Genomic DNA, 15,832 nt, shown 5'->3' on the forward strand with positions numbered 1-15,832 from the left:
CTCTCTCTCTCTCTCTCTCTCTCTCTCTCTCTCTCACTTCTCTGTCTCTCTGTCTCTTTGCCTCCTTCTCTCTGTCTCTGTCTCTGTCTCTCTCTCTCCCTCTCTCTCCCTGTCTCCTTGTCTCTTTCTCTTTTTTTCTCTGTCTCTGTCTCTCTCTCTCCCTCTCTCTCCCTGTCTCCTTGTCTCTTTCTCTTTTTTTCTCTGTCTCTGTCTCTCTTTCTCTAGCTCTGTCTCTCTGTCTTGCATCATGTACCTTTTTGGTTGTTTAATGAAACCTATGAAATCCTCAGAATAATGTTATTAAATGAATAAAATTAAATGTATAGGAAGGAAACCAATTATTGATATAAAGCTATTAAAATTTTAAAAAATTCATAGACCATAGGTTAAGAACCCTTGATCTAGATCATAGACTTAGTGGGTATTCTGGCTCTTTTAAAGTCAGACTAATAATGATAACCACCTAGTGAGAAAAGCCTTAGGTCTTATTTTTGAACATAAATGAACGAATGAGGTAATAAAGCCTTTTCTTCTTTTGAACATGAATGAATGAATTAAAAAGCATTAATTAAGTTCTATAATGTGCTAAACATTGTTCTGCATGTATCCCTATACAAATGTAAAAGTAAAGACAGCTGGTACCCCCAAGGAACATATTCTACTGGGAGAGGCAACACTAACTGGGGAAGGTGACCAGGGATGGCTATTTGGTTATTTTCTTAGTTTCACCACAACTCTTCAAAGTCATTCTTTCTCATCTGGCAGTTCTTGTGTTTCTAGTTTATCAATAGAAGGGAGCAAGGAGATAAGAGATGACAGGTCTAAGGAGAGCGTTCTAATAGTAATGAGAGAACGAGGAGAAAATATTACCATCCATGAAAATTTGTTGGATACCAGGCGCTGTGCCAAGCTCTGAGTATATAAAAAAGTTGAAGACCTGACAACTTCCTGAGAGGAGTTCATTTGTCTAGTTTGGGAGGTAGGATGTATGCATAAAGAGGTGAGTAAAACTATAAGGTGAGACATTTGGTTGTTGTCCAATCATGTCAGTCACGTCTGACTCTTCATGACTCCATTTGGGGTTTTCCTAGCAAAGATACTGGAGTGGTTTGCCATTTTCTTCTCTCATTCATTTTACAGATGAGGAACTGAGGTAAACAGGGTGAAGTGACTTGTCCAGGGTCACCCAGCTAGTACTAGTCTGAGGCTGGGTTTGAACTCAGGTCTTTCTGACTCCAGACTTGGCACTCTATCAACTCTGCCACCTAGCTGCCCTAAGTTGAAATATACTGAGGTTCAAATGACTTTTCTAGAGTCCTAGAGGAAAAGGGAGTGACCTGTAAGAGCTCAGTGTAGTTCAGGAAGGCTCCAAGGAGATCCAGAGCTTTGAGTTTGAGAAAGAATAGAGTTTAGATTATGGTATGGGAGAAAGAGCACTGCTTCTTAAATCAAGGTCCCTGGTTACAAAACCCACTTGAATATTTATGTGTAATTGTATGCTTACATCTGTTTCATATTCTTACTAGCTGTATGACCCTGGCCAAGTCACTTAACTCTATTTAACTAAGTTCCTCATCTATAAAATGAGCTAGAGAAAGAAATGGCAAATCACTGCAGTGGTTTGCCCCAAATAAATTCCAAATAAACCCCAAATAAATTCCAAATAAGCTCCAAATAAATTCCAAATAAACCCCAAATAAAGTCACAAAGAGTCAGATACAACTGTTAAGACAACTGAAAAACCCTGGATAAATGATTTAATCTCCTCTAGCCTTAGTTTTTCCATCTATAAATTGTGGTAGTTGGATTAGTTGGTTTCTGAAATCCATTTCTATGATGCTGAGGAAGGAAGATGACCTACTAGGAAGGGTGAAGTCCTGCAGGCTGGGTAATGTTTGTGGCATTTGGAAGAGTGAAAAGATCAGTCTGGCTGAATAAAAGGTTTCACATTAGAGAATTATAGGAGATAGGAGATTGTAGGAGGCAGGTGGTCTAGGCTATAGGGAGCTTGGAAGGACAAACTTAAGGGGTTTGGACTTTCCATTTGATGAATACATTTGGAAATAGAAATGGGTAAGTGGAAGGTGGAAGAAATGGAAAGTCAACTAGAGATTTTAGGCATTTTTTTTTGGAAAGCAATTTGAATTTCTCATTTTGAAAACCTGATAGGTTAATATTTCTGCTGTTGGCATGCTAACTTGATTTCTACAAATACAGACGAGGGACAGAGTCTGAAAGTGTATAGCTTAAAATATTAAAGAGGCTCAGGCAGGAGCGTGGCTCCAGGCCCATCTTAAACACTGCCAAAGAGAAAACTCAGATTTGCAGTTAATCATTGTACATTGCAAACCACATGCCAGGCTAACCCTGTGTGTCTCTTACTGGGATTCTTGCTGGCTGGAGAGAAGAGAATAATTACTGTCCCCTAGTGGTCTTCCACTGAATGCTGAGGCAGTAAAGCTAGTTATTAGCTCCTTTATCCATTTAGGCAATTTTAAAATCTAGGGGACATTTGAGAAATTCGCTCTTTTCTTCTTGAGTTTATGACCCAGACAATAAATCCAAAATAGGTCCTGTTCCAGAGGCGAAGACAGAACCACGTGGATCCATTGGAGGTGAGCCTGTAAGGCCAGGACCCTCTTAGTTCAGATTTGATGTTACGGCAAAATGAGCCACGAGCAAATCATTGAACATTTAACAAAGCAGTTTAACTAACATGGTGAGGATATGCAACAAGAATATGGTGGATACAGCTGGCTTCTCTGGATGTGGTTCCCACTGTATCCATCAATAAGTCATCAGAATATGGCAGCTTCCATGGACGTAGGAACCCACACAGTGAAGCCCGAGAGACCCAGATTCCACACCTGGGACTTTTTATGCTTCCTTTTTTTTTAACCCTTAATTTCTGTGTATTGGCTCATAGGTGGAAGAGCGGTAAGGGTGGGCAATGGGGGTCAAGTGACTTGCCCAGGGTCACACAGCTGGGAAGTGTCTGAGGTCAGATTTGAACCCAGGACCTCCCATCTCTAGGCCTGACTCTCAATCCACTGAGCTACCCAGCTGCCCTATTTTTTATGCTTCTAGGGGGGCAGCTGGGTGGCACAGTGGACAGAGCACATGCCTGGAGTTAGGAAGAGATGAGTTTAAATCTGGCTTCAGATACTTACTAGTCATGGGATGCAGGGCAAGTTACTTCCCCCTGTTTGCTTCGGTTTTCTCATCTGTAAAATGAGCTAGAGAAGGAAATGGCAGACCTCTTCAGAATCTCTGCCAAGAAAACCCCAAATGAGGTCATGAAGAGTTGGACAGGAATGAAAGGACTGATAATAGCAGTAACATCATGACCAGGAAGCTGAGTCAGGGAAGCCACAAGTCAATCAGTGTCCAGGGAAGCTATTTTTTCTCCTTTAAGTAAAGTCTCCATAGTATGAGTGGGAAGGAGGGAGTTGTATCCATGAAATTCGGGTCCTATCACTTTCTCCTTGCCTACTGAGAAATCTTTGTGTTTCTATAAAAATGATATCTCAAGTCAGCCCATTGATTGGGTTGAGTGTCTGCTATGTATAAAGTCTCAGTTTCCTCATCTGTAAAATCAGGGATAGGACTAGAGAGCCCCTGAAGTCCCTTCCAGTACTAAATCTATGATTCTATGAGCTAGTTCTAGAAGGAATGGAATACAAGATCAGGCAAGATTTTATGGACAAATGACATCTTTAGTTCAGGGTGATATTTGTGGAAGGTAAATACAAATGGATCTACAAAGGATGGAAACCTCAAGTCAGCTTGGGGGAAATCATATGTCTGGTGAGGGATGGAGAGGAAAGAACTTACATTTGAATTAGAGGATTCAAACTTGGTTCTTCTTGAATCCAAGTTCAGCACTCTTAAACTACTGTACTACCTAAGTACCTGGAGATTAAATTCACCAGTGTCCTCATTTTAAAAGTAAAGAAATTGAGGTTCAAGAAATTCTAATGTCCTAGCTATTTAGTATACATACGAAGCTATGAATTAAACCTATGTCTCCTGGGATTCCCCAAAACTCATGAGTTTTAAATAATCATACTACATGGAGCAGCTGGGTGACTCACTGGATTGAGAGCCAGGGCTAGACACAGGAGGCCCTGGGTTCACATCTGACCTCAGACAATTCTTTTTTTTCTTTTTTATAAAGATATTTTATTTTACCAATTATATGTAATAACAAATTTCCACATAAGTTTTCCAAAGTTATATGATACAGATTGTCTCTCTTCCTCCTTTCCCTTCCCTTCCCAGAGCTGACAAGCAATTCAGTCTGTGACCTCAGACAATTATTAGCTGTGTGACCCTGGGCAAGTCACTTCACTCCCATTGTCTAGTCCAGTGATTCCCAAAGTGGGCTCTACTGCCCCCTGGTGGGTGTTGCAGCGATCCAGGGAGGCGGTGATGGCCACAGGTGCATTTATCTTTCCTATTAATTGCTATTAAAATTAAAAAAAATTAATTTCCAAGGGGCTATGTGATATTTTTTCTGGAAAGGGAGCAGTAGCCAAAAAAGTTTGGAAACCACTGTCCTTGCCTCTCTTTTCCCTTGATTCTAAGATAGAAGGTTTAAAAAAATAATAATTATAACACACACATATCCACATGGCCTCCCACTATACCTGTTACCAAGTCCCCCTAACACATGGTTCTTATCCTATCAACCCAATCACCCCTCATCCAAAGTCTCCCATACATCAGGCAAACTCCTCTAAAGTTGATCAATGATGACAATTGGATTAGTCTTTTCTTTCTGCACATCTGAAGCTCTTTCTCTGGGCTGCCATTTGTGTGAATTCATGAATTCTCTGTAAATTGAATCTAAATGACCTTATGCCAGGTCTGATAAAGGGAAGTCTTTCATTGGGTAAGATATTAGAGCAGATGATTTCTGATGTATCTTCCAACTCTAACATTTTATGACATAGACCCTGACTCTGTTGGCTTGTATAAATCTGTGCTAACCAACATGGAGAGAAAGTCAAGGAAGGAAGAATTTTCTGCCTTGTACAAGTAGCAAGATGCCCTCTAGCTACAGTAGATAGCCTGAAGCATGGAACCCAAGGGGATTTGGAGGAGAAATCCACAGTAAAGCTGTCTCCTGGCCTCTCCACTCCTGCTTCCAAACAGTCTTCCTGCTGCCTTGCCTAAGGTCATTCATGAGTCTGGGGAGCCAGATTTTTTATCTCAGTTGAGTGCCCTTTTCAGTATACTGTACTTTCTCTAAGATACATAGCAATAAATTCTCTCTCCAGAGCCACTGTGATGAATGAGTTGTCTGGCTTGGATTTTGTTGATTGGTTCATTTTGTTTTAAATGAAACATTCCTAGAGTCCTTACGAGATATTTGGAGCACTTTGGAAATCAGTAAAAATAATGTCTTTTTTTTTTTTTAATTTCTCATGAGATCCCACAGTATCTAAGGTTGCTACTAGCAGTCAGTGTCTATCTCATTTTATAGAACTCGTGAAGATTTGGCCTTTGATACCAGACAGAAAGTGTATCATCTGTCTTCACAAATATAATAAATGTGGTGATATTCTAGATGAGATAGTAAAGAATGATTGCAAAGAGTTTTAATTTTTTTTAAATGAGGTAGACTTCTGGGAAAAAGAAATTTCAAGAGGAAATAGAAAGTGAAGTGAAAAGGCTGAAACTGCCCAGACACAATCTTTTGAAAGAAGGAGAGGGTGAGGGAGAGAGAAAGAGAGAGAGAGAAAAAGAAAAAGATAGAGAAAGAAAGAGGGAAAGAGAGAGAGAAAGAGAGAAAGAGAGAGAGAGAGAAAGAGAGAGGAGGCTAAGAGGGAGAGAAAGAGATTTTATTAGATCTGGATGGATATAGCTATAGCTCAGTAGACCTGAATTCAAATGTGGCCTGATCTAGGCAAGTTATTTAACCCTGGTTGCCTCAGTTTCCTCTTATGTAAAATGAGCTGGAAAAGGAAATGGCAAATCAGTCCAGTATCTTTGCCAAGAAAATTCCCAACGGGGCCATGAAGAGTTAGGAACAACTGAACAATAACATAGATATATCAGCTTCTAAGACTTTAACAAATATGCATAGGTATGTATATATGTACTGTATATGTACATTTAAGGAAGGAGAGAGAGAGGGGAAAACAACTTGTACAATGGGAAGACTGAAATGGTAAATGGAATTGGGATAAGATAGCAAGATGAAAGGCGAGTAGGGATAGAACGATGCCAGGAGGTGGAAGAGGGCTAGAACTTCAACAGAGACAAAAATCAAATTAGAAAGAAAGGAGAAGCTTTTGAAGAAACTGAAGGAAAGTCTTGCGGGCCAGGAGCCTCTAGGATAGGAAAGTGATCTCTTTGGGGCAATTATAGATACACAGGGAATAAATGGAACAAAGAAAATGAGAGTAGAATCAGGATGGAAAAAAAGCATTAGCTCTTACGTAAGTTCAAAGTAATTCATTAAAGTCTTAGGAGCTGATACTATATAGATGCATTTACTTAAAGATATACATATACACATGTGCATACATGTTTGTCAAAGTCTTAGAAGCTGATATGTGTCTGTATCTATAGCTATATCTATCCAGTTCCTAACACTAACAAAGTTTTTCTCTGTCTGTTTGTCTTTCTCTCTCTGTCCTTACCTCTGTCTCTGTCTCTCTCTGTTTCTCTCTCTTTCCCTAACCCTCTTCCTCTCTCTATCTCTCTCTCTCTTCCTCTCTCCCTCTCCCTGTCCCTCCCTCCCCTTTCTCTCTCTCTCTCTCTCTCTCTCTCTCTCTCTCTCTCTCTCTCTCTCTCTCTCTGCCACTGCCTCTGTCTCTGTCTGTCTGTCTGTCTCTGTTCCTCTCTCACTTTCCCTCTCCCTCTCTCTGTCTCTCTCTCTCTGTCTCTCTCTCTCTGTCTCTCTCTGTGTGTGTGTGTCTCTCTCTCTCCCCCTCTGCCTCTGTCTGTCTGTCTGTCTCTCTCTGTTCTTCTCTCCCTTTCCCTCTCCCTCTTTCTGTTTCTCTCTGTCTCTGTCTCTGCCTCTGTCCCTACCCCACCTCTCTCAAAACCCCCAAACAACTATAGTTTCAGGGGGCTGCAACCCTAAGATAAACCAATAGTGTAACTTGACTAATGGCATCTTAGTCTAAATTTTAAGAGTAGTACAATATCCAGGACCAGGTGCAACTTCATGAAAAAATCAGTTGAAATCTCTCCTTGAACTTGCTTTTTTAAAAAATTAAGTCTTAAGGAACTGTGTATGTGTGAGATTCAATTGAGAATAGACTGTCAATTGATAAAATGTGATAAAACAAAATCTATCAATTAAACATTTTTTGAGGATAGAAGTGTGGCAGCCTGTCTCCATGGTGGATCAGTAGTAGGGCCTTGACCCATTTCATTTCTTATGTGAGCTGGTACAGTCTGGTGCCCCCTATCATATTGGTTCTGGGTTTAGTGGACATTTAATCCTACTGTAGTTTAGAACTAAACTCAAGCAATCCTCTGGCTTCATTCTCTACTAGTGGCAGAGGTTACAGGTGTGTGCCACCACATTCAACCTATACAATTTTTTTTAAAAGAAAGATTATATCGATTACTTCATTTTTTTTACAGATAAAGAAAACTGGAATGACAGATGATCCCACCCAATCAGCTGACTCACATAAAGTCAGTGGATTTTCTTGGGGGTGATATGGGACAAGAGGAATCAGAAAAATGCAAATTAAACAAATTTTAATAAACAGAATTTAAGCTTTGTACTGTGTAAAGAGAGCACTGAACTAGGTCCTAAGGAATATACAAGGTTTAAATATGACCCGGTTCTTTTCTTTAAGAAACTTATAGCCTAATAGGGTGATGACACCCATCTAAATAGCTATAACATACAGATTTTTTTTTCTTTCTTTCCTTTAAAATCACTCAATATTGAATATCTACTATGTGGCAGTCGCCATGCTAAATGCTGGAAATACAAATACATAAAAATGAATAAATACATAAAAACATATAAAACAGTCCCTGCTCATAAGGAGCTTAAATTTTATTGAAAGCAACGGCATACCTATATATAAGTATATGTAAAATAAATATAGAGATAATAAATACAAACAAATGCAAAGTAGTTAGGACTGGTTCTAACAGTTGGGGCAAATGGAGACTAGGAAAGGTTTCCTGGAAAAGGTGGTCTTTGAGTTGCATCTTGAGGGATGTAAACAATTCAATGAAGTGGAGCTGAGGAGGAATTTCATCCTAGACATGTGACATAATTAGTAATAATAATAATACATGATAAATTCATTTGAAAATCATACATGCCATCTGAGAAGGAAGGTTGTTACCAGCTGGACCAGACTTCTAGCTCACAGCCTAGTGTTTCTTCTACTTCATCCACCCATAATCAGGCATGTGCATTTAATGGATAAGAGATAAATTTGGGGATACAGAAGCTCCTTTGAATTCATTCTAGAGTCCTCACATCTCAAGGATTGTATTGTGTCTGAATAGGAAAAAGCTGTTGTTCAGCCATTTCTGAGTCTTTGTGACTCTATTTTAGGTTTTCTTGGTAAAGATACTGGAGTGCTTTGCCATTTCCTTCTCCAGTTCATTTTACAGATTAGGAAACTGAGGCAAACAGGGTGAAGTGACTTGCTTAGGATCATATAGCTAGGAAGTGTCTGAGGCCAGATTTGAACTCAGGAAAGTGAGTCTTTCTGATTCCAAGTCTAGTGCTTTATCCACTGTGCCATCTAACTGTCCCTAAAGTAATAAAGAAAAGAAATAAGAAACATGACAATATTAAAAGGACAACTACTGAAGTAAGTGAATGAGAACTTAGGATGTAATAATAATAGTGATAATAATAATAATAGCTAGGGTTTAAATGGTACTTTGAAGTTCTCAAAGCGTTTTACAAACATTGTCATTTTATCCTCTCAACGACCCTGGGTGATAGGTGTTATTATTATCCCCATCTGATAGAGGAGAAAACTGAGGTAGTCAAGGGTTAAATGACTTGCCCAGGGTCACACAGCTAGTAAGTATCTAAGATTGCATTTGAATTCTGGACTAGTGTTCTATGCATTTGGACCACCTACCTGCCACAAGGTTATGTTTTTTTTCTTCAAGGGAGAGAAGTAAAATTAGTCAAGGCTTGACTATGGCTCTGAGATAATGTATTCCAAATTTTTTTTTAATGCATATGGTGTTTCCTGTCATGATCAAGAAAAGGATACCATAATTGCATACACTTAGGGACAATTGAATACTTGAAACTATAAAGAGCAAAATGAGCAGAATCAAAAGAACATTCTATACAGCAACAGAATATTGTTTGCAGAATGATTTGTATAAGTCTATCTCCAGAGAAAGAACTGATAAATAGAAACAAGCAGGATGTAGTTTCATATATATATATATACATATATATATATATATACACACACACTAATATCTCTTTTTTTTTTAAACCTTCCCCTTCTGTCTTAGAATTAATACTATATATTGGTTCCAAGGCAGAAGAGTGAACAGATCTCGGATGTCAGGAAGACCCAAGTTCAAATCCTATCCGTGACACATGCTGATGGTGTGACCATGAGCAAGTCATATAACCTCTCACAGTCCTAATAATTTTCTAAGATTACAAATTATAAAGCAATTGCCAAACCGCATGGGAAAAAAGAATTTTCTCCCCAGCCGTCAGTCCTCTGAACCTAAGAAATCATAGGATTGGAAATTAAAAAAAAACTGAATAAAACTTTCCCTCCTTTAGGAATTATCCTCAGCGATTCAGACAAAATGCTCTTTCTGTGGTTTCTTCTGGGGATTTCACTTATGAAATCATTAACCAGAAAGAGAATAGTCTAGCCAGCAAATAAGTCTTCTACAATAACAGCTTTTGTTTTCAGGAGGAAGTTGGAATATGCTACCAACGCCATTCACTGACAGCGCTTCCTCAAACTGACTTGTCATAAGCAATCAGCAATTTATGTACATTCATGAGCATTTCACCGAGAAACAACTGTCCTTACGTGTACTCCAGTTAATCAGACAATCAACAAGCCTTTAATAAAATGTGTGTTTGCCAGATGCTGGGCTAGGAACTGGGCATACAAATGGGAAAGCGGAAAGTTTGTCCCTTGAGGAATTTATAGCCTATTGGAAGGACACGGCATGCTCATAGATGATTAAATACAAGATAGTTACAAAGTGTTTTCAGGGTGGGATGGTGGTGGCAATAATGATGGGAAGAATCAGGATGAAAGTCTTTTAAAGGAGGTCGCTTTGAACCTTGGAGGGAGCTAGGAATTCTAAGAGGAAGAGTTGAAAAGAAATAGTATTTCAGCCATATGTAAAGTCACAAAGGTAGGAAATGAAATGAGCACACATTTCACAGGAGAGTAATTTTGTTCATCTTTCTACAATACAATGTTGCCGACTTTGTAAGTATAATAAATATTGAAAGTATAAAAAATTGTTGTTTTTTTTTAATTTGTAAAAAAATTATTTATTTGTTCATTTGTTACATTAAAATTGCCAGGTATCTTTCTCCTTCCCTTCCTTTCCCTCACTAGAGATGGCATCATTTGACAAAAAGGTATATGTAGGCGGTAGCTAGGTGGCTCAGTGGATTGAAAGCCTGGCTTAGAGATGGGAGGTCCTGGGTTCAAATGTGAATTCAAACACTTCCCAGCTGTGTGACCCTGGGCAAGTCACTTAACCCTAATAGTCTATCCCTTCTCTCTCTTCTGCCTTGGAACCAATACACAATATTGATTCCAAGACAGAAAGTGAACGTTAAAAAAAACAACACATGTGTGTGTGTGTGTGTGTGTGTGTGTGTGTGTGTGTGTATCCTATAGTGCTAAGTCCATCATGGGTGTTTTCTAGATAACTTGTTGCCAGAGTGAGGTCCTTTTCTGAACTCTTCTGAATATATATATATATGTACATATATATATATTTATAACTATATCCTGCTCGTTTCTATTTATCAGTGCTTTCTCTGGAGGTAGATTTATACAAGTCATTCTAAAAATAATATTTCTGTGGCCATAGATAATGCTCTCTTGGTGCTGTTCATTTTGTTCTTCATAATTTCATGTAGTAAATGTACTTGTAAAGGAAGAAGTACTAAAAAAAAAAAACAAAAAAAAAACCCAACTTCTCCTGGGACTTGCCCCAAAAGATAAGAAATGAGGCAGACAGTAAATTCCATGAAAGTCTGAATAATATATTCTTTCACTGTTGCATCCTTCCCATACAGCCTAGTGGGAACTCTTTAAATGCTTGCTGATTTAATGAATGATTGTTAAGTAATTAACTTCCTGGACAGAACACATTGTCCACCTTTTTTGATTCTATAGTAAAATTAAAACAGTTCCAGAGCCGTCTGCAAGCTATATTTTCATTGAAAAAGAGTTCAGAAAAGGATCACACTCTGGCAACAAGTTATCTAGAAAACACCCATGATGGACTTAGCACTATAGGATTTACAGTCAAATTGAAGAAATAAAAACACATAGGAAGCAATACGCACGTGGCAGACAAACACCGAGTGCTAAATTATGAGGCATAAACCTTAAGTGTTGTAGTTCATAGAAAGGAGAAATTATTATGGGCTGAAAAAATTAGAAAATAGGTGGCACGGTGGGTAGAGCACCAAGCCTGGAGTTAGGAGGATCTGGATTCAAATTTGACCTCAGACACATCGCTCCAGGGGAAGTCACTTAACTCCATTTGCCTAATCCTTGCCCTTCTGTCTTAGAGTTGTTACTAAGACAGAAAGTAAGGGTTTAAAAAAAAAAAGTGGATTGCCCCCTCCTTTGGCTACCAGAATTCCTAAGCTTTCTTAATTTGGGAATCAAGTCTTCCACTAGGCTTTCCTCAATCTGCCTTGTTTGTGAATCTTCCCGAGCTTTCTTGTTTTCTTTAAAATATTTTGTTGATGATCTTTACTTTCTTTTTTTCCCTCCTGAATCATTATTCCTTCACCCATTGACTCCACCCATCTATTTCCACCAAAAAAAACCCTTTTTTAAAAACCCCTAAATAAAGACAAACAATAGATGAATTTCTTTCCTTTCAGCTTCTAGCCTCTTGGCATTGACTCAATGGCCTGGCTGTCCCAATATCAAGTTCCCTGTCTAGAGGGGAGGTGCTTTCTCAGAGGTGAATAAAATATCATTTTGAGCTTTTAGCTCCTTAGCTCTTGAAGCAAATTCCTTTCCAGAAGTATGGCAGGAAATGAGAAATTGAGCACCCTCTCCCTCACACATCAAGTTTCTCCCTCCTACTCCCTTGCTTTGCTGTTGCAACATGCCCAAGTTCCCAGCGGCTGTCTTTAGGGCAATCCTTAGCTCTGGAATGCTTTTGCAATCGTATGTGCCTGTTATGGATACTAGAAAAAAAGATAAAGAGAAGGGGTGGAAGTTCCTGGCTTCAGTGTAGTGGTGGCTTTATAGTAGTTTAAGGAGAGCTTTCTGGGATTCATCTAGGGCAGATATTCTCAAAGTGGTTCTTCTTTTTCAAAGGATTTTCAAGGTCAAAACTATTTCCATACTAATACTGATATTACTTGCCAATTAAAATACTCCCTTTTCCAACTATATATCTGTATGAGGCTGGATTTTCTTCACCCACTTTAATCAAGACAACATATAATAATAGATTGAATACAGAAAACAGATAGGAGAATCTAGCTTTCTCCTATTAAGCAAGATATTAAAGAGATTACCAGAAACATGTATAAAACAATGCTACTCCACTATTTTTTCTTGGAAAATACAATTATTTTTCATAAAAATGTACTAGTCATGTCTTTCCCGTCTCTCAAGATGGCGGATAAAAATACCCAGAAGGACCAAAAGGAAAAAAAGGTCAAAAAGGAAAAGAAGGAAAGGAAGAACAAAAAGGAAGATGTGGCTGAAAAGGTGGTGAAAAAGCCTCGAAAGCATTGCAGCCGGAACCCAGTTCTGGCTCGAGGGATTGGCAGGTACTCAAGGTCTGCCATGTATTCCCGGCGAGCTATGTACAAGAGGAAATATGCTGCACCAAAAACCAGAATTGAAAGGAAGAAGAAAGAGAAGGTGCCTGCTACTATCTCAAAACCAGTTGGTGGTGATAAAAATGGAGGAACCCGTGTGGTAAAGATTCGGAAAATGCCTAGGTATTATCCTACTGAGGATGTGCCTAGAAAGCTGCTAAGTCACGGGAAAAAGCCCTTCAGCCAGCATGTTAGGAGACTCCGGTCTAGCATTACCCCAGGAACAGTTCTGATCATGCTCACTGGCCGCCACAGGGGCAAGCGAGTGGTTTTCCTGAAGCAGTTGGCAAGTGGCTTGCTACTGGTCACAGGGCCTTTGACCATCAACCGTGTTCCTCTGCGAAGGACCCATCAGAAATTTGTCATTGCCACCTCTACCAAGGTTAACCTTTCTGGTGTAAAAATTCCAAATCATCTTACTGATGCTTACTTCAAGAAGAAGAGGCTGCGTAAACCTAAACACCAAGAAGGAGAGATTTTTGACACAGAAAAAGAGAAATATGAGATCACAGAGCAGCATAAGGCTGATCAGAAAGCCGTGGACTCTCAGATCCTGCCCAAGATCAAGAAAATTCCTCAGCTCCGGGGCTACCTGCGTTCTGTATTCTCTCTCTCCAATGGAGTTTTCCCTCACAAACTGGTGTTTTAAATGCCTTGCAAAGAACTCTTATTAAAATATTTGGAATAGCTAAAAAAAAAATGTACTAGTCATGTTAACATGTAATGGACTTATTGTTATTTTTAAATAAATAAATATTCTTAAAATGCATTAGTTTTAACTTTGAATAGGGTAAATATTGATAGATATAAATCCACATAAACAGAAGCTCTTTGAGTTCCTCAATAATTTCTAAGAGTGTAAAAGGGTCTTGAGATGAAAAATATATATATTAACTTTAGTATTTCCATTCCTGCAATTATTCAGCAGCATAGGATAGAAGATATATATCTCCTAAAGCTTTGGGGGTAGGAAGTGAGAGAAATAGGAAGAATGAAAATTTTTTATAAATGACTAAAAGACAGAGATGACATGCTTGTCAAATTAGTTAGGAAGGATAACAAACATTTGGGGTGACAAGATTTAGAAAGATTTCAACGTTAGGATATTAGTCTGAATTTAGTAATATTTAATAATTGATAAATGTAAAGTTCTACACTTGTGTACAAGGAGTCAATTTCATGAATCCAGGATGGGAGTTGGATGGTTCAATAGTTTATATAAAAAAAGATCTTGAGTCTTGAGTGGATTGCAAGATCAATATTAGTTATATGGTAGATAAAAAAATTATGCTATCCTGGAAGGCTTAGAGTCCAGGATTATGGAGTCCTGTTATACTTTGCTTAGTTGTACTCTATCTAGACTACTGTGCCCATTTTTGAGCATCATATTTTATAATGGCTTTGAGAAACTGGAAAAGTATGCAGAGAAAGACAACCGGAATGATAAAGTAGTTTAAGATTATGCCACTTACTATGGATGTGATCTTAAGCAAATTAACTTCAGCTTCCTTATCTAAAAAATGAGAGGTTTGAACTAGATGTTCTCTAAGGTCCTTTCCAGCTCTAAATCAATGATCCTTTGATCTCAGCCAACCAATGAGGATTAGTGGGAGAAAATGAGACTATTTAGCCTGGAGAAGACTTGAGAAGGAAGAGGAGAGGCCTACTGATAATTATCTTCAAATATTTGGAAAACTACAAAAGAAAGATAAGACATATTTAGCTTGGCCCCAGAAATCAGAGGTCAAAGTAAGGAAAAAAGCTGCAAAGATTGAAACTTGTGTAAAAGAAATTAGAAATATGCAAAAATGAAATTCATTGTCATAAGAGGTATGTAGAGAGAGGTGGACAGAGCAAAGAGTGGGTTTGGATCTAGTTAAAAAAAATTTTTAGGGTTCCATGCAAGGATTGAAAAGAGAAAAAGAAAGGAGGAAACTGGAGGATAGGAGAGAAGAGGAAAGGACTGGCTAAAAGACCTTTAAATAAGTTTTCTACTAATATGCAAGAACCCTCCAATATACCTTATCTTGTTCACAAAGAAAAAAGTGGAATTGGAAAATAAAATATTTATTCTCAAAGAAAATAAAAATCATATAATTTATTACATTATTACCATCTATACTTCAGTAAGTGCTTATAAAATGCAAACTCACAAAACATGACTTTTTAGATTTAAAATTAATTATTTTCAAAATACTATTATTTTCACTAGAAGAGTTAAAATTTTTTAAAATAATTTTGACACGATTGAGAAAATATAGTTGGGAATATTTTAAATAAATTAAAATTTTGGTAAGATATATAGTATACAGTTGGTAAAAATATTGGTATTTATATTTTGTTAAAGATAAACATAAAATATATATTTAATTTTTTGTAATTAAAAAATAAAAAAAATTATGTGCTTTATCATTATAAAGTAAAATTATACACCAAATTGCAACTTTATTCACAAAAAGCTACATCTTAAAAACAATTGATTGGGAAAGTAAAGACTGCACAACAAAATAAGTCTACACTGTCATATAGTGAAAGCAAAGAAACTGAAGTTCCTGTGCCCTAGAAAATAATTCACATATGCTTTATTCACAAGACAAATTTGCAAGCCATTATTCAGAAATATATGTACACTGAACACGAAATATATGTGTATAATTAAGAATTACATGAAATATATTTTGTTTTAAAAATGTAATTAGTTGCTCTATGGTTCATTGGTTGATAATGACAGAGTTTTGTATGTCATTATCTTTTTCTGTAAAATTTACTGTTTTGCAATTTATGTTAAAAATTAACTAA

The 15,832-nt window shown here is 37.7% G+C and overlaps 1 protein-coding gene across 1 annotated transcript; it reads left to right on the plus strand.

Moving 5' to 3' along the window:
* Window positions 1-12,819: 12,819 nt before the first annotated feature.
* On the plus strand, window positions 12,820-13,733 carry LOC123239843 (60S ribosomal protein L6-like). Its single transcript, XM_044667166.1, has one exon. It carries the CDS (start codon window positions 12,825-12,827, stop codon window positions 13,680-13,682), a length of 858 nt encoding a protein of 285 aa, XP_044523101.1. The 5' UTR covers window positions 12,820-12,824; the 3' UTR covers window positions 13,683-13,733.
* Window positions 13,734-15,832: the final 2,099 nt, after the last annotated feature.

Source organism: Gracilinanus agilis, chromosome 3, assembly GCF_016433145.1.
Source record: "Gracilinanus agilis isolate LMUSP501 chromosome 3, AgileGrace, whole genome shotgun sequence".
NCBI classification, from domain to species: Eukaryota; Metazoa; Chordata; class Mammalia; order Didelphimorphia; family Didelphidae; genus Gracilinanus; species Gracilinanus agilis.